The sequence below is a fragment of the Alexandromys fortis genome, unplaced genomic scaffold, assembly GCF_014885135.2.
Source record: "Alexandromys fortis isolate MF-2015 unplaced genomic scaffold, M_Fortis_MF-2015_v1.1 scaffold_72, whole genome shotgun sequence".
Taxonomy (NCBI): domain Eukaryota; kingdom Metazoa; phylum Chordata; class Mammalia; order Rodentia; family Cricetidae; genus Alexandromys; species Alexandromys fortis.
This window is the reverse complement of record NW_026067969.1, coordinates 5,035,148-5,053,485: the sequence shown is the minus strand read 5'-3', so window position 1 is coordinate 5,053,485 and position 18,338 is coordinate 5,035,148. Positions and strand designations below refer to the sequence as shown.

The window sequence follows — 18,338 nt, the reverse complement described above, 5'->3', positions numbered from 1 at the left end:
TGGGGACGGACACTTGTGGGTGTGGACTAGCCCTTCAGGGAGGGTGGTGGCGGACAGCCTAAACAGTTCTTCCTCTTTTCCTTGGCTCCCAGGCCTGGACGATGTTCTTGCTTAGCTAGCCCACTTTATCTAGACTGGCTTGTGGCTGAGGGCACAGCACCCTCTCGGATAACCATGGAACCACCTGCCTCTCTTTCCCAACTCAAAAGCCTACTCCTAGACACACAGCTCCTGCTGGGAGACAGAGCCTACCTGCCTGCACGAAGCTGCTCATCTGCCCTGAGCTTGGGAAGCTGTGTCCTCAGCTCCGTCCATTTGGGTCACTTGTGAGGCAACAACATGGACACAGAGGAAAACAATGCCACACTATGCTCCTCACTGTGCTGGTTGAGGGTCCCTCTGAGTGTGACAGCCTCTCTGGTACAAGAGCTGGGTAGAGTGTGGCCTGTGAGTCTCACTTCAGCCTCTGTTTCTCGACACCTTCAGATGTGGTGTCCTGACCAAGGGTCTCGGTTAATTTTTTTTTTCTGAAGAGAAATGTGGAAATGGGCAGGGGGCAGCTCAGACTATGTAGTGAGCCTCCTGGCTGATGTGAGGTGCCACAGTAGGGCCAGTGCTCAGGTCACATCCAGCCCAGCCTCACTGAGGGAAGGAGGGCTCTCATCCTCTGGAAACTTCCTGTGTTGGCATGGTTACCTTCTGAGGACTTGGAGCTGGCATGGACAGGGTGTGAGGGGCACTAAGGGAAGGGACCAAGTCACGCAAGGCACTCAGGGGACACAGCCTCCTGTCAGTCTCCTGTAAAGTGCCTGACGGGTGCCCAGTGGCATTTCTGGATAGAATGTCCCCAGAAAAGGCCCTTTCTTTCACATCAAAGGATGGCTGAGTAAACAAACAAGGGGGTAAGGGCAGTGGCACCCATTGGGCAACCCACCTCTCTACTGTGGCGTGGGATTTGATGGGCTCCGCGCCCTTCTGCTGCCCGTGGAACAATGGCAATGGCTAAGAGTGTTCTGTGGCCACTTAGGTTTGCTCTCCACGTCCAGGCGGAGACTCTGGGGAGCAGGGGCTGGCCCCTCAGAGACTATCCCTTTCTGTCCCCCGCCACCTTGCCTGTCTGGGGCCTCATGTGTTCTCCACCTTTCTCTAGTCCCTGTTAGGACTCAATGCAGCGAGTGGCTGCAGACCGGCTTGCATTCCCCCCAAGTTGCTGGAGGAAAATGCACACTGTTTTGAAATGAGGGGGTTAAAGATCAAAACAGTGAGTGCCCCTGCAGAGTTTAAATGCCAGGAAAATACAAGCTTGCTTGAAGCCTAGCTGGCTCTGTGATTCTGGCCTTTCAGAGGGTCCCCTTCTTTCTAAGTCTCATTCTCTGAATCCACACTGCTGGAAACTCGTGGGCTATAAAAAGCTGCTTCGCCTTAGGATGAAGTGCAAGGCGCCTCTGGGGTGGTGCAGTAAATGACAGGCACCTGTTGGCAGGCACAGCCTCACAGCAAGCTGTCCCCCACGCAGTCACTGCCTTGCACTTGGGTACAGAGTCTAATGAGGAAGATAGAAGAAAGCTTGCCGACAGTCAGTGTCCACAGACAAAAGGCAGCGTGCATTTTACTCCTCATGACTGGTGCGCTGTAGAGCCACAGGGACTTGGGCATAGGCCTCCAGACAATGTAACAGTGGCCTGCCCTTGCTCCTGAAGCAAAAAGACATGGGTATGCTTGCTTTGGCTCTACAAGGCCATCAGTCCCCTTCTGTCCAGAGGGAAAGACCGCAGGGACTTCCTGCCTTCCTAGCAGTGCTGGAACCAAGACAATGGTGCCAAGAAAGGGCATCCTCAGGTGTCACCAGAGCAGTGGGGGATGGGGGGGGGCTGCAAGTGGCTTGCAGTGACCAGGGAGGTTCAGCTCAGAAGTGGGTCTACTAATGCAGTCTGCCCTGAACTCCAGCTCTCTGGAAAGTGGGCGATTCTGCTTGAGAAGTCCCCTCTCTCAGGGCACAGCATCTCCTTGCCACAGCAAGCTGTTCTCCTGATGCACGGGACACTACTGCACTGGGCTGAGCTTTTCCCAATAATCTGCCATTGGACACCATGCTGGCTGGTCTGCTGGGCAGGCATAAGCAGGCTAGTGAGGTGCAGAAGAGTTAGCCCCATGCTCTCAGCCAGTACCCACTACTGGCAGCATCAATACACCCCACGTTTCAGTGGGGGACAGGAAAACAGAAGTGAGAAAGAGTGGATCTTAAAGCAGAGTTTAGAAGGCTGCCAGTCAACCCTGGTCTCTGGTGCTGATTCTCACCGCTAACCATCACTCCGCAAGCTGTGCCACACAGAACTGCCTTCGCTGTGGGGCCTGACCGAGGGAAGAAAAGGGAAGCGGGACAGAGTATCAGATACACCTTCTTCACGCCACCAGCACCTTCTACAAGCCTGGAGCACAGGCTCCCTGAAGCTACACCACGCCACACCCGTTCCATGGGACATGATTAGTTGGGGCTTCACTGAGAGGATTAAGCTGGATCCTGTAGCACATTATTTTCTCAGATACCCCTTCATCTGACAGCACAGACAGTCCCCTCCGGCAGGCTCTTCCTTGCTCCTGAGAGGAGAGAGACCTCACCATTACCTGTCTGTAGAACACCGACACCCACCCCAGGGTGGGTCAGCACTGGAGGTTAACCCCCGAGTACACAGGAGTAAGGGTGAGAGGACAGAGACTCTGAGATGTCCTGCTCCACTGGGGTGAACCCACCACCTGGGATCAGTCCCTTCTCACTACTTCAAACACGCCATGTAGAGTACAGAGGAGACTGGCAAGTGCTCACAAATCTCTCCAACTGCCCTTAACAGTTCATTTTAGACTCTGCGGCTGGGTGTGCCTGTGGGCTCAGACAAAGACTGGCAGGTTGTTTCCAGGGAGGGGTGGGTAAAAATATGGCAGCACAGTCTAAATCTGTGCTTCAGAAAATCCCCATTTCACACCCTGCCCGAGCTCCTGATACGCTTCTTATATGCATTCAAAAACAACTCACTTAGACAGAACCGTTTTTAAGAAGGCAGGGCTAGGGGCCCTACTTGAAGGAGGGTTCATTATCAAAGACCAGGTCTGGGCTGCAGCCTGCCAGGCTCCAAGGCTTGAGAAGTCCTGAGGGCCACTGTGGGGCACGGAGAAGAAATTACTGCTATGCCACAGAGGGCACGAAGAAAGAACTGGGTTAAAGGAAAGACAAACGTCGGCTTTAATGATGCTGACTCCTCTGGCAAAACAAGACCGCGATAGTGAGCGCTTTCCTCCTCCTTCTCGAAGGAACGTGGAGGGGAAAGCGTCAAGAGCAGACAGAAAATAACTGTTTATAGCTGAGATGGTGTCTGTGTCAGGGTGCAGAGCCTGCACAGGTCCTAGGCCCTGAAGACTGGGTGTGGGATCACAGCTCCTTCCATTTGGCTCTGGTCGGGGAAGCGAGGCTAGATCTGTACATTTCTAGGGATGCTGGGGTGAAGGAATGCTAGCAGGCCCAGAACAATGATGCTCTCAGATAAATAATGGTCTTGTTCTTGAAATAGTCTGAGCTCTATACAAGAACTTGAAGGGCAGCCTAGACAGACCCTGCGGGGACAGCTGTGGCCTGTTGTCCCTTCCTGAGCACTGTGACCAAATACCCAACCAAGTGGAGAAAGGGTTCTTTTGGACTCACTTTGAGGGTACAGTTCCACACAGAGGGCAAGGCATGGCAGCAGGGGGCTCCCTGGCTGCAGGAGTGTCCAGCTAGGACTCCACATCCCATCATCCTCCCCAGAACAGAATGGAAGCCTAAACCTCAAGGTCTGTCCCCTGGCAGCCTTCTTCCTCCACTTAGGCCCGACCTCCCAAGTTTCACCACTTCCTGAAATGGTGCCACTAGCTGGGGACCGATAGTTCAAACACAACCTTGTAGGGGACAGTTAACATTCAAACTGTACTAATTACTGATCTTACTTAAGTCACCATATTGGGGTACCCACTTGGTCAGCTCGCCTAACTCTACCTCAAATGCCAACTGCTTCCTTCGACCACTGCTGACATCTTCCAAAGCCTTGGTACCTGTGATGGCTTATCTCTGCCCATCGGATTCGGAGTTACCATGGAAACATACCTATGTGTGTCTCTGAGTTTTTCCAGAAAGGCTAAGCTAAAAAGGGAGGGTCCACCCAGGATGTGGGTAGTGACATTCCATCTACTGGGTCCTGCACGGACTCAAAGGGAGGAAGAGAGCCAAGCACCAGCATTCATCCCTCCACTTCCTGAATTCTGACTCCTGCTGGATACTGACTGTACCGGCCTTGGCTCTGGTTTAGGCTCTGCTGGCTTGCCCACTGTACCCTTCTTGTTCAGGGCAGCTTTATTCAGATTTTATCCAGGTGTGACAAGGTCATGACCTCTGAATGCCACAGTGCATGAGACACCCTAATGTGCTGTTCAGTTTCAGGCTGTGCTCATGACAGCAAATGGGAGTGTGGTCAGGGTGATGAGAAGGGATCCACCATGCCCTCTGCTGACTGCACCCTGGGCAGGGGCTTCCCTCGGAGAGGTGACATGTTGGTGAACCAAACAGAGAAGGCTGCTGAACACATGAAGGCACCAAACTCCAAGAAGCTGTCCACTTAAAATAGCTAACTTTATATTATGCAAATTCCACATTATGAAATAAAAAAGGCCTATGCCTCCTGGCACACCTTGGGCACAAACTACTCATGGGAAGTATGTGGGCCAATGGGCCATGTGTCCCAGCTCTGAGTGGTTCCTGAGGTATTTCTTACCAGAGAACAGTATCCAAATCCTGTGCCCATCCCTAAGACACTTGCCAACCAGGCTCTTTTTTAAAAGATTCCCCAGGAACTCCTTTTGGCCACTCCAGTCTAAAGGCCGTTCCTCCTCTGGTCCTCTGGCACAGCCCCAGACAGCCTGTCTTCTTGTGTTATTCCCTGGTATTCTGGACCTAGCACAGTGCTGGAGAGAACCGGTCCTTGTCAAGGGAACAAATGAAATGGCAGCTGTTGGACGAGAGCCGAGCTGGGGGCCAGTGCAGAGCGCAGGAGATAGGAGTGCTGCCTGCAGGGAAGCTGGCTCAAGTGCTTTAGTGGTGTGCAGTGAACCCCCACACACCATGGGGTCATGCCAGGAGCTTTCCCCTCCCAGAGCTGAGGAGCTGAATTCTCACACCATTTCTTATTTAAATTTTTAAAACTAATTATTTTTATGTGTATGGGTGTTCTGCCTGCATGTATATCTGTGCACCATGTGTGTGCAGTGCTCTCTCTCTCTCTCCTCAGAGGCCAGAAGAGGGCGCCTGATCCCCTGGAACTGGAGTTTCAGACAGTTGCAAGCTGCTATGTGGGTGCTAGAAATCAAACTCCGGTCCTCTGAGGAGCAGAAAGCACTCTAAAGGCCGGGTCATCTCTCCAGTCCTACTTCTTTTTCTTAACAGTTCTTTATGCTTTTTAGGACAAAGGCAAACAAGCAGGGGTGAGGGCAGGTGGCTGGCAGAGTGGAGGAGGCAGGGTTCCATGCTGCCTGCTTCTCTTAGCCCACCTCCATGCACTTGGGCAGACCCCAGGCGCTGAAACTGCATTTCAAGACCGGGTGGAGCTACCTGAAAGATTCTGCCTCAATATCGCCTACACCGCACACAGTAGGTCACCCCTGTGAGCATACAGCCCTCTGGTCTCGGATGCTATAGCCACCATTACCACCTCAGAAACAAAGCACGGCCACCACTCCCACATGTCCTCTGGCTTCCTGCTTCACCCACAGCAACCACCAACCTGATTTACACCCCAACCTAACTACTCTCCCATGTCACAGAAATGAGCGTACAGTGGAAGTTTTGTTTTGTATGTCTGTTTCCTCCACGCATGGAGCCCACGCAGTACACTGGGCAGGAGAGATGACCTTGACTTCTGATCCTCCTGCTTTTGCCTCCCAAGTACTGGGGTCACGGTGTGTGTGACCACGTCACCCAGGGCTTTGTGCCTTCCAGGCAAGCACTCTACCCAGCCTGAGCCCAGTCCCACTTTTTCATGCCCTGCCCCCCTCACTTTTAAAAGAGACTCTGAGTTGAGGAAGTGTATACTCAAAATCATTCATGGCCTCCCTGTGCCTCCTGAGGAAGACAAAGAGGACAACTTACCTTCTGGAATACTTGATAGTTGGATTTGGACCATATGTCAAGCTGTTGGGAGAAAGAGAGAGAGCTTCAGTCAACCCAAGAAAATAAAACTGTGACCGAGTAGGACCCAAGTGGCAGAGGCCTGAGAGGGCCTGCTCAAGTTTCTTCTTTACCCACCTCCAGGAGACTTAAATAAAAGAAAACGGTATGGGGCCATCAGCGTCCAGGCCCCATGGCCTGATCTTCCTGCTCACTTTAGAACCTGCTTCTTCCCTTGAAGTGCTGAGTCACCCTATGCTCTTCTCCTGGGTTGTCCTTCCCACAGGCCTGCATGGCTCCTCTTGGACTCCCCTCGAAGCTCAATGTCACTATAATTAGGAAGGCTTTCCCCAGCCACCTATCAAGTATTATCCCCAATAGCTGCTTTCCTTGCCCTTTGGAAAGGCAAAGCGTTTCTAATACGACTGCCTGAAGCGCTGTTATGTTTACGTTCGCTCCTGACTTGGCCCAGACAGAATGTGAGTTCGGTGGGCAGAGTGTCGGGGCCTGGCACATCATGGGCATCCGTGGCTACTGCAGAGCGAAGCAGCAGCAGCAGCAGCAGCAGTGTGCAGCCGAGGATGCTGGTCACACTAGGCATCACACCAGACCCGCCACACACGTTCATGTCATCTCCAGGACGGGCTTGGCTTTCCATAGGAGGGAGTTCAGAGCCATCTCCTGCCAAGGTCAACTCGAGAGGCCTCTCTCAGATGGCAGGTGGCATCATCTGGCTGCTCAAACCTGCTGGCACTGGCAGGCCTTGGGAGGGTTTTTATTTTTTTAAATTTACTCTTCCCTCATCCATTACAGCCCTACCGCAGTTTCCTCTCCTTCCACTCCTCCCCGGTCCCTACTCCCCAGCTCCCCTCTCCCCCAGCTCCACTCCTCTTCTGTATCTCTTCATAAAAGGGCAGGCAGACCTCCCAGGGATATCAACCAAACATGGCCTAACAAGCTACAAGACCAGGCACAAACCCTCATAGCAAGGCTGGATAAGGCAACCCAGTTGCAGGAAAAGGGTCCCAAGAACAGACAAGAGTCAGACACCCCCACTGGTCAGGGAGTTGTCTTTTAACTTACATATTTTCCTTGTTTTGTTTTTTAGTGGCACATTCCTGCTGGGCTCTGGTACTGGCTGGGTTAGGAGGCCCTGATCTAAGGAGATTCCCACCAGTCCCAGAAGTGATGTGGGCAGAGCTCATGGGAACCAGTCCAGTCCCCCACATACTGGTCTCCTGGATGCACCTCAGTGGCTTATTTGCACGGAAATAATTTTGATTTCCCCAGCTTGCACAGTAACCCACGCCTTCTCACTGTTTCAGGAGTTCAGAACAAATGATGAATGGCAAACCCAGAATTGCCCCAGACACAGACTGCGGGAGCCAGGCTGCCACTCACGGGTAATGACAAGTAGGAGGCCTCTGTGTCCCAGAGGTGCTAGATAAGTGACTTTAGAATGATGAGGTCAGGAGCTGAGCAAACTGAAACGCCCAGCGAATGGCCTCCTGGACCTGCCTGTGGGGTTGACCGGTGGTCAAGTCAGAAGTCTGAGCCGGGGCAGCGCAGGCCTGTGTGCGTCTGCACTGGTTTGCAGCACCAGGGTGCACAAGGACAGAGCACTGAGTCACAGGAGTGAGTGCGGCACTTGACCTGGGTCTTCAGAGTCCTTTCTGCTTTGAGGAAACACCACAATCTGGCTTTCTGAAGGGCCCTTGGAAGCACTCAGGCGCACCTTCCTTTCTCCTAGCTCCCTCCTTCCCACTTGTTTAGTCTCAGGTGCTAAAGGGCAGAGGGGGGCAGCCCAGCTTGAGAGTTGGGAGACAGCGTAGATCTTTGGTCACATATGCATGTGTGTACCCTACATATAGGGGAAAGGAACCTGCTGTTAAGCCTGATGACCTGAGTCCAATCCTAAGCACCCAGAAGGAGAGAACTGACTCCTGCAAGATGTCCTCTGACCTCTGCAAATGCACTCACATGTGTAATACAAAATAAATAAAAGTAAAAGAATACACACTTAATTCCCACACTGTCCATCGGGCTGGGCGCCAGTCCCATGTGGGAGGAGTGAAGCCAGGCGACTTCAGTGCAGCAGTTCAGCCCAGGGTTTAACAAACGCGGCATTTAAAGACTGCCCAGGGGACACAGGGCAAATGAGAATGACTTTGCATCTCTTAGTTCTACCGAAACCACAGTGTCAGAGACTTGAAATCAATTTTTTAGGAAGAGCAGTGTCGGTGTTGGAACTTGGAAGAAACTTCTTTCTCCTCCCGTTTCCAGCGGCATTTCTCACTGTCAACACTTCCTGCTCGGTCACACCACACACACCACACGAAGACAGGGGATCAGTCACAAAGACACAGAGGTGGAAGTTATACACACTCAAAGTTGCAGACTTTACTCAAACAATTATTTAGAAGACCTTCAGTATCTACACCGAGAGAAAAGATGAGGGGCTTAATTAAGAAGGACTCTGCAGCCTGATTGTGGATTCTCCAAACACGCCTTGCCCATTCACTGCGCCTCCTTTCTGAAAGGTTTAAATCTGCCATTCAGAATGCCGGGGGATGACTCTTCCATCTGGGACAGCAGGGCCTTGGACAATACAGCCCATTTACCTGGTGCACATGGCTGAGAAAGGTACCCAGTAACAATGGGCTCTCCTTTTGCTGGGAACCTGCGGCAGGTGGCTTATACTCGGATCTTCTGCTAGGTTTATGCCAGAGAAAGCTGTTTAAATGAGCATTCTGGAGTCAATGCCCTGTCTCTCCTTAGGGCCAGGGAGAGCTCAGAAATTCATTTCAGGAAGCCGAGGCTGAGCCCAGTGAATATTTATTAGCTCTCGTTTATTTGCTGCAAAGGCAGGCATTGTTAACTTTTTTTTTTTTTGCTAGTTGCAATATTAAAAAAAGGAACATTATGGAAGCTGCAAACCTTCATCTTGGCGAACAAGACATTATTCTGAACTAGGGTGTCAGGAAGAGAGTGAAACTACCCAGAACACTGGACAATGCTTGAAGGATCTGAAGGACCAAGGCAGCCTGAGGATCTGTGGCTGCAGAGAGTGCAGGTGGGGGCAGGGTCTATTTTCAGGGGGGTAAAGGGCAACCCTGCAGATGAGTGGGTGCTCAGTCTGCTCTCAGGACAGACACCAGGATGTCAAAAGACCATTAGGAGCAAGACCGGATGCTAAAGGCAAGGTCGCTCTGTCCTTGCTGATCTGTTACCTCCATCAGAGTCGGCAGGGGTGCCCTCCCAGTACTGACACACAGAAACCTCCTCCAGCTCAGATGAGGAAACTGAGGCTCAGAGAACATAGCAGCTAAGTAGAGGGAAATTTGAGAGCCAGGCCCATGCCCAGAGGCCCAGGGCTTACCCTGGGAGGAGACTACCTCTCAGCTTGACTTCAGATGGGATGCTACTGAGGGGCTCCTCTACAATGTCACTGGCCTAACTCTCTGGGGTGCTCCTGTGGAGTTCAGCCTCACAAATCCATGCCAGGCCCGCTGCGGTGCCAATCATCGCCGCTAACATCCATTTAGCAGTATGTGAAAGTGCTGGCAGCTTATCAGAAACTTATCAATTCTTTATTTCATTTCAAAAGGTGGTGCACACAGAGAATTCTAAATGATCTAAAATGGACACTTCCAAATGAAGCTCCTAGGCCGCAGCGGGGCCTCCACCTTTAAAGAAACCTTTAAAGGGATGTCTGTCTTGTAAGGCCGATGGGTGACAGACAAGTCAGTCTGGGTGAAGGACTCAACTGGGCACCTGAGAAGGATTTCTCTGCAGCTGGCCAAGTTTTCAGAGCCATGGAAACTTCTGTGTGGTCATCTTCTTGAGTCTGCCCACCCTCCCAGAGGAAGGGAGGAAATAAATCTCACCAGGAACGCAATGCTACGGCTCTATTATTCTTCAGCTTTTCACTTCCAATCAGGACATGCATTTGTTACTAAAACATTGCTGAAAGCACAACTTTGGGGCGCCCTCTGCACAGAACCCAGCTGGAGCCATCCCCCTTTCCCAGCGCTCACCCTTCTCTCCAGAAGTAACAAGAGGCCATTTTTCTGAAGGTCGTCTGAACAATTTCAAAGGCTATAACAAATCAAAATGTTCCCTGCATCTAATATCAAACGGGGCTGATGCCAACACTTATTAGAGAAATCAGATTCAAGCTTCCCCCAACCCCCTCGACCCAAACACACACACACACATCCAACTTTGAAGTGGGAAGAATGCGGGATCAGAAATTACCCTGGAGACAGCTCTGGCTGTCTTTGAAGGCTCCCTTTGATACCACCATTTCTTCTCCTCTCTTACGCTCTGAGGCTAAAAGCTGCCTTTTTTATTGATATGGGGTAATTAATGAAGCTATAGCATTAACATAACCTAAATCCCCTAATAAGATAAATTCAACTGAGACACCTCGATTTTTTCCATCCTTTAAGTCTGACTGATATAAAATCAGGACAATGGCCAGGTGTTCCCCACCCTGCCTGTCAGCACACCGCGTCACGGCCCTCACTCCCTGATTATAGGGAATAAGGCTGAACAGCAGTTTTATTCTTAGAGGAAGGAGGCTACTGCAGCTTGATATCAAAAATATGCATCACAGGTAAGGAGACAGGGCATCAGGGAGTGGATGTTGGTGGGAAAACTGGCTGGGTCTGGAAGCTGTGTGGGAAAGGAATGCCTTGCCATTGCCATAGCATTAAAGGCACTGGACTGGACAACCACAGACAGCGGGAGGTTATGACCATGAAGGCCTTCTGAGCCCATCCAGTGCACCCACCCCAGGCTGAGCTCCAGACGATGACAGTAAAACAAGCCTGAGCCTGGACCCAGTTCGGCCAACGCAGGGATGCATCTTCTTCCCCAGGGAAAGGCCACAGGGACACTGTTGTTCATGCAGACCAGGCCTTAAGTTCAATGTGTTTTCCAAATCTTAGGTTTTATTGAGGAGAGCGACAAAACTGTGTGCACACTGGGCTGGTGTCTTCTCTTGTGTAAAGAGACTGCAAACACTGGGGCGAGTCACATGGTGAGGAGCAGTGTCAGGACAGCAGGATAGCCTGGCCCGGGCAGTCTTGGTCTATTTTGAGGTTCCTACCTGCTACACAGGCCCATGTACATAGGTGCAAAAGGGTTCAAGAGATTCCTGTCCTATCACACTCTGAGGCTAGACATCCTCAAACCCAGATTCCCTCAAAATGCCCACTTTCTGCTGTATAGTGGAGGAACAGCAATCTTTTACAAGGAGGGTGTGGATGTGGGCTCATGTGCATCCCTTTAGTCCGATTGTCTTGATTCTTCACTTTTCCATTTTAGCTAAGCATTTTCACCTCAGGTAGGCTATCCCACCAGCCTCTGTCCCATATGCAGCAGTGCTTCCGGGCTGCTCCAGGCACTAGGGTCTACTCTTAGAACACAGGCACAGGACTGGTCCACATAAGCAATTCTAACCCTCGGCTCCAGCTTCTCTCTCTGTAACAGTGTCTAAGGCAACGTATGGCCAGGAGGTCAGGCTGAGCACAGAAGTGCAAGAGTTACACCCACTAGGTCAACTGTGTTAGTAGAGGGGGGCACTAGCAGGAGGGAGGGAGAGAGGCTGGGATGGAGAGAGGCATGCCCTGGGAAAATACGTACAGCATTCTAGGGGATAAAAATCTGTCAGGTGAACTAGGGGGGCACATGTGTGTAGCAGCTTGGCTGTTCTAGGGGCCACTGTGGGCACCAAGGCTGGGGAGTAGACCGGATACATGCAGGGGCAGGTAGGGTCAGACCTTGCAAAGGTGTCTAGATCCTGTTTCGTAAGCCAGATCTCAGAGCATGTTGTACAAGTTGCTGATACAAATGCTCTGAGGACAAAGTTGAGACCACAAAAGAGCTTGGTGGCTTTGTGAGAAAAACATGCACCTCTTACATATTCATAAGGCACACACATAAACCAAAAGCTCTAAGAATGGCTAAAGACACTTAACTTCTTGGCTGGGATAGAGGGAGGGATGTCTCTGAGGTAGAGGGAGCACAGGGAGCACTTACCTAACTGAGAGGCCCTAAGTTCTATCTTTGGAACTGCCAAATAAAGATAGAGCGGGACCTATTTGTAAACCAGTATTCCTTCAACTTGGGCGCAAGGGCTGCCCTGTACCTAACACGTATTAATGCCTACCTCCTACTCCGGGGAGGCTGTTCCAAGTAACACTGGGATGGTGGGAAGCAAGAGAACCCTATATACGCGTGGGTATTTATGGGGAGGCTGACCTGTAGGCCGAGGGTAGGACAGACTGTGGGAGGGAAGGAAGACTGAAGCCTGGACGTGAGTCGGCAGAGGGCAGACAGAGGGCCTGGGTGGGATCTCAGAGAAGTGACAGCCAGCACCTGCTGACAGCCCAGCCCACGGGGATGGCAGGCAGGAAAGTTTAGGCGATTGGGTTGTGGAAGCCTTGGTAAGGAGATAAGAGCTGAGGCCCCAGAGCTGAGATCCCTGTGTGGGTAACATGGCTGAGAACAGCTAAGGGGAGTGGACAGAAGGAGGAGAGAACCCTGGGGAAGCAGGAGTCATGGAAGAGATGGGCAAGAAGAAAGTGTGGCAGCACCTGCTGCAGCGAACCACCAGAGGGGCTTCAAGAGGGACACAGTAGAGACTACATCCCACTTTCCTGTTTTGAGTATAGTATAAAGTACTAGCTATTACTGAGTGGTTCTCCAGGGGCAGAGTGCGGGTACCTGCTTGTGACTGTGGACAATTTGGGTTTGGTCAGCAGAACAGCACAGCTGGCAGAATCTCCATACCTGGTCTGAATTTGAAAGGTGGCTCATTTGCATCCTGATTTGGTAACTTTGCAAGCATGGTGTTGTGTTGCACAATTTCAAGATATTGTATCTCTACAGCTCATTTAATAATGTAGCGCAAATTTCTAATCCTTGAAAGTTACTAACTGTTTAGAATCATCATCATCATCATCATCATCATACTTGATGTCAAATTACATGTTTTCAAGGTCAAACAAAGATATATTTTAGAAAGACAGGTCATCTTCAAACACTTCAGAGATCTATAGAAAATGGTATGTAAGATGTTTTAATAACATAGGCTCCTTTTTTTTTTTTTATGACAATGAGACATATCTGCTCCTGGCAGCACCAATCTACTTCAGAGAATATAATGGGCATTGAAGAAACTCCACACAGAGTTTTACTTTCTTTGTGGCAAAAGTAAACCACTGGGCAGGGAAATGCCTTTGCCTCAACTGCTGACAGTATGCTGTCCTAATTAGACAAGCAGGACACAAAAGAAAGTTACTGTCAAACACTGACAAGACAAGGAGGGACAGCCCTTCAGAATATCCTGCTTCACAGAAAAGTCTGTCAGTTATGCTAAACCTGTAGGTCAAAGATAGATGCCCCAACATTGCAAGGAACTTTGGGTCACTGTCCAGGCAGCCAGCTACTTCTGTCATTTCTCACATTTTGTGGAAGTAGCTTGCTCGTACTTCCAGCTCACCCAGTTAATATTATTCCCTTTTCGGGTCTCTGAGGGAGTTGAAGACTAGATAGTTATAGATATATTTTCCTTGTTCACCTGATGTAGAAAACAAGCCATGATAGGAAGTAAAATAGGTACAAGACTTTGGACTCACTGAGATAGGACAGATATGGAGTATTTTCTCTAAATTTGTCAAATGCAAATGGACCAGACATTGTTGATGTATTTATTGCCTGTATATATTATATATAGTCATTCTATTTATTGTATATAGTTTTTCTTATATTAATTATAGCCTTTTTTATTTTAGAAAAAAGGGGAAATGTAGTGATATTTCATTTGTATTTTAATAAATAAAGCTTGCCTGAAGATCAGAGAATCAAACAGCTCCACTGGTCAACCTTACAGACCAGGCAGTGCTGACACATACCTTTAATCCCAGTAGCTACACTAGTTTGCCCAGAAACCAGGTGGTAGTGGTGCACGGCTTTAATCCCAGCACTAGAGGGGAATAGAAGATGGGAGGAGACAGTTCTCAGACACAATCGCATTCAAAGGATTTCTGGAGGCAAGATCGCCATTTCAGAATGAGGTAGAGATAAGAGCCAGTGACTGGCTGTTTTACTCTCTGATCTTCAGGCAAGCTTTATTTATTAAATACAATGAAATATCGCTACAGTGCTGGTTACAGCTGTTCTTTGTTCTTGATCTCCAATCCACATGTAAGGGAGCAACAGCAGTATCACACCAGGTGTGACTACAGCAGCTTCCAAATGAAGCTTGACAAGACCCAAGAGAAATGACCTTGCACATGCCCACCATTGGCCAGTCTTCCTGGGAGGCATGCCCTAGGCATGTCTGGCTTCTTTAGCAAGCCAGCAATCATGAACCCCAGATCATTTGACCCAGGCAGAATTTGAATCCCACGCAGGTCACCCTCAGTCCTCACTCATGCTCCAAGGACAGTTTGATTTTTCCAGAAAGGAAAAGGAAATCTCAAGTGATTTGAAATCAACCAGGAGACCTACATAAACTAGGCAGAGAACTGGGAAGCACAATCACGTCTCTGATAGCCATGGCCTGTGTGTGGACTGTGGGAATGAGTACTTGGCTCAAATGTAAACCTGCAGCGCCAGGGCACCCACAGCACCAGGACACCCGCACCACCAGAACACCTGCAGCACCAGGACACACGCAGCACCAGGACACCCGCACCACCAGAACACCTGCACCGCCAGGACACACGCAGCGCCAGGACACACGCAGCACCAGAACACCCGCAGCGTCAGGACACCCGCAGCACCAGGACACCTGCACCGCCAGGACACACGCAGCGCCAGGACACACGCAGCGCCAGGACACCCGCAGCGCCGGGACACACGCAGCACCGGGACACACGCAGCACCGGGACACACGCAGCACCGGGACACACGCAGCACCGGGACACTTGCAGTGCCAGCACACACTCAGCAGCAGGACACATGCAGTGCCAGGACACCCGCAGCACCGGGACACATGCAGCACCGGGACACCCGCAGTGCCAGACACACTCAGCACCAGGACATGCTAAGCCACAGCTACCAGGTGCTTTTCAAGAACCGTCTATTCTCATTACAATGTGGCCATTGAGTGGCGACAGCCATTACCAAACACATTTAAATGTTAACATTTAAAATGAGGACAAGAGAAGATCCCAAGAGAGGGAGGGGTCTCAGGTTGGAGAGTGCCAGGGGAACCTGGGTGGGTCTGTGGGGCAGGCGCTCATCACACTTGGGAGCAGACACTAATGAAGGCTGTCAGCTCTCATTAGTGTCACCGCAGCTCTCTACAGAGCCAGATGGAGTGTGCGCTCAAGAAACTACAGGTCCACACAGTGAACGCGTGAACGCTCCAGGAAACCCTCACCTGGGGAAGCACCTGCCTTCACACTGCGGCCCTCAGTGTGCTTGGCTGCGGAGAGTAAGCGTTCTGTGAGACAAATCACCTGTAAGAACTGTCTTCCTGCTGAGGTATTTAGCGTGCAGCTGAGATGGGACTTCCCTATGGCCATTAGTGAGCGTCAAGGAAAGAGTGTTATTGGGTTGTGTCAAACTAACTTGAGTCTTTCTCATGGCTCTAGAAAAGCAGAATGCTGAACCCCGGGCTATTGATGTGCTGGCTGATTTGGGAAAAATAAATTTATTTCCTCAGAAGACACGTCTAATGAGGCAACTGGGGTCTAAGGTGATCAATTAGAAATTCAAGTGAGGGCACTGGGTTTGGAGAGAGCAGCAGAGGCTTGAAACAGCAAGTGCAGAGAATGAAGCTGTTTCTGTCACGGGCTCGTCCTCATGCTGATTGATGAGTCTGCTCGTGGAGCGTTTTGTGGATTTGCTGGTTTTTACTATCACTTACCTGGGACTCCATTCTGGGAAGAGAAAAAGCCCTGCCCCAGACTCCAGGATGCTCACCTTCCCATCCTCTGTGTAGACGCTCTCATTATAGCCCTTCACAATCGTGCGGTCGATGAATAGGCTCCTCATGACAACAATCACCTTCAAAACCTTTCCCAAGGTCACCTGTCAAAACATGAGTACATGCATGTGAAGGCTCACATCCAACATGCAAACCACACAGAGTTGGGCTGGAGGGTGGAGGCAGAAACCATTTATTTGTCCTAATTCAGAGCGAGGCGGCAGGACAGAGAAAGAAGGCTCAGTGCTCATTGTTAATGTACATGACAGACGCAGCCATAGCAAACCCTTCTGTGATACGGCAATGATAGCCTAGCTCGCTCCATCAGCACCACAGCTTTGCCTTCCTGTCTCTCACCATCTGCCCAGTAGAGCACCTAATGCTCCACTTTCCAAGGCCAGGGACCTCTGATCTTGGTTTGACGAGCTGTGTCATGGCCAAGTTTATACATGTGGAACCCACGGAATACGGTGTAGGAAGCAGAAGCAGGCACCCAGCACCCTTGGTGAAGCTGCCTAGAAACAGCTGGTGAAAAGTGGAGAAACAACTCCCAAGACAACCTGAAGGAAAGGAAAGAGGCTGTGTTTCCCTATCCAGAAGGGCAACATGCAGGAGTGCTTTACTCTCAGAACCCAAGCGCACACCATGGACTGAGAAAACATCTAAAAGGCTGGAAGATGACTCAGTGGCCGAGAGCACCGGCTGCTCCGTCAGAGGACCTAAATTTGAAAAATGAAACGTATGCCTGGGCAGTGCTGAAGCGTGCATGGTAGCCCGTATATGGAGGTTCTGGTGAACTTGTGCATGTTGGGTTTCATGGTCTAAGCTGATGAGGATGACTGACCAGGTCTCTTCCTCAAGAAGGTACCAGAACTCATTACAGATGGTTGTGAGCCACCATGTAGTCGCTGGGAATTGAACTCAGGACCCTTGAAAGAGTAGGCAGTGCTCTTCAGAGGACCTGACCTGGGTTTAATTCCCAGCACCCACTTGGCAGCTCCAGGAGATCTGGTGCCCGCATCCTCCCCTCACACAAGCACATGTGCAGGCGAGACACCAATGCACACAAAAGTAAATAAATCTTTAAAGAAAAGAAAAAGATGGAAAGACCTAAAAAGCTGAATGTAATGGTACACGCCTTTAATCCCAGCTCTTGGGAGACAGAAGTAGGAGGATCTCTGTGAGTTTGAGGCCAGCCTGAGCTACATATTGAGATCCAGTCTCAAGCCTATCCCCCCCCCAAGAAAACACCTAAAAAGGGCTCCCCAAATGCCAGGGAAGCACCAGGCTCTTCATAGTAACAGAAGTAATGCTGCTTTTCCTTAGGGACTCAGGCAATGACCTCTCTGTTCCCAGGTGAGACCTGGGAGGCAGGTCTGGTCCAGAGCCCACTGGAGGTCGGTGGTCTTGGGTGTTGAGGGGACTAGAGGTCTCAGATTTGCTGAAAGGCCACCCTGCTAGTCTAAGAGTCTCAGCGCACACAGCAAACCTGCTCTTCCAGGACAACTGGCTGACAGTATCTAGAGACTACTTTCAAGCAAACCTTTCTTGTCCCCTTGTTTTCGAAGCTTTCTGCCTGTCTCTGATGACTACTTTCTCATTTCCTTCAGCAGTCCTGACACCTAGCTCCCTTTACAGACTCCTTCCATTTTGTGTGCCTTACCTGTGTTTAACATAAACACGGTAAGAGCTAAGACACACACACTTATTTAAGGATGCTAACAAAGACATCTTACTGCTCACTCTTAAAACAGGTGACGTTCTTCAGATACCCAAGAATCACTACTCAAGGATGCAGATGGACTACGAAGGAAAGATCAGCAGGGGCCTCCTGGAAGGGAAGGAGGGCAGGGCAGAGCCTACGACTTAGGGGAGGCAGATCTGAAGACCAAGGGCCTGTCCCTCCCGCCCCCCAACAGAAGGCTAGCTTAGAAGCCTCAGTAACTGAGAACTGACTTCCAAAAACACCGAATCTAGACGGTTTTAACTAACTGACAACTTGTCTCAGGAATTTGGGTTTCTGGAGACAGATCCTGGAAAGGCACACTAAGGGCCTCAGAAGAAAGATGATGGCTTCCCACCTAAAGATGGTCATCATTTATGGTTTTAAGATACTTCTTTAAGCTGGGCGATGGTGGTGCACGCCTTTAATCCCAGCACTCGGGAGGCAGAGGCAGGCGGATCTCTGTGAGTTCGAGACTAGCCTGG

The 18,338-nt window shown here is 50.5% G+C and overlaps 1 protein-coding gene across 1 annotated transcript in view; it reads right to left on the bottom strand.

Moving 5' to 3' along the window:
• Med27 (mediator complex subunit 27) overlaps positions 1 to 18,338 on the bottom strand; it is a 182,281-nt gene that overhangs the window by 10,098 nt on the left and 153,845 nt on the right. Inside the window, exons 5-6 of the mRNA XM_050155136.1 lie at positions 16,127 to 16,234; positions 6,167 to 6,208 (exon numbers count right to left, since the gene is read on the bottom strand). Of these exons, the coding sequence (XP_050011093.1) occupies positions 6,167 to 6,208; positions 16,127 to 16,234 (150 nt within the window). The remainder of the gene's footprint in view (positions 1 to 6,166; positions 6,209 to 16,126; positions 16,235 to 18,338) is intronic.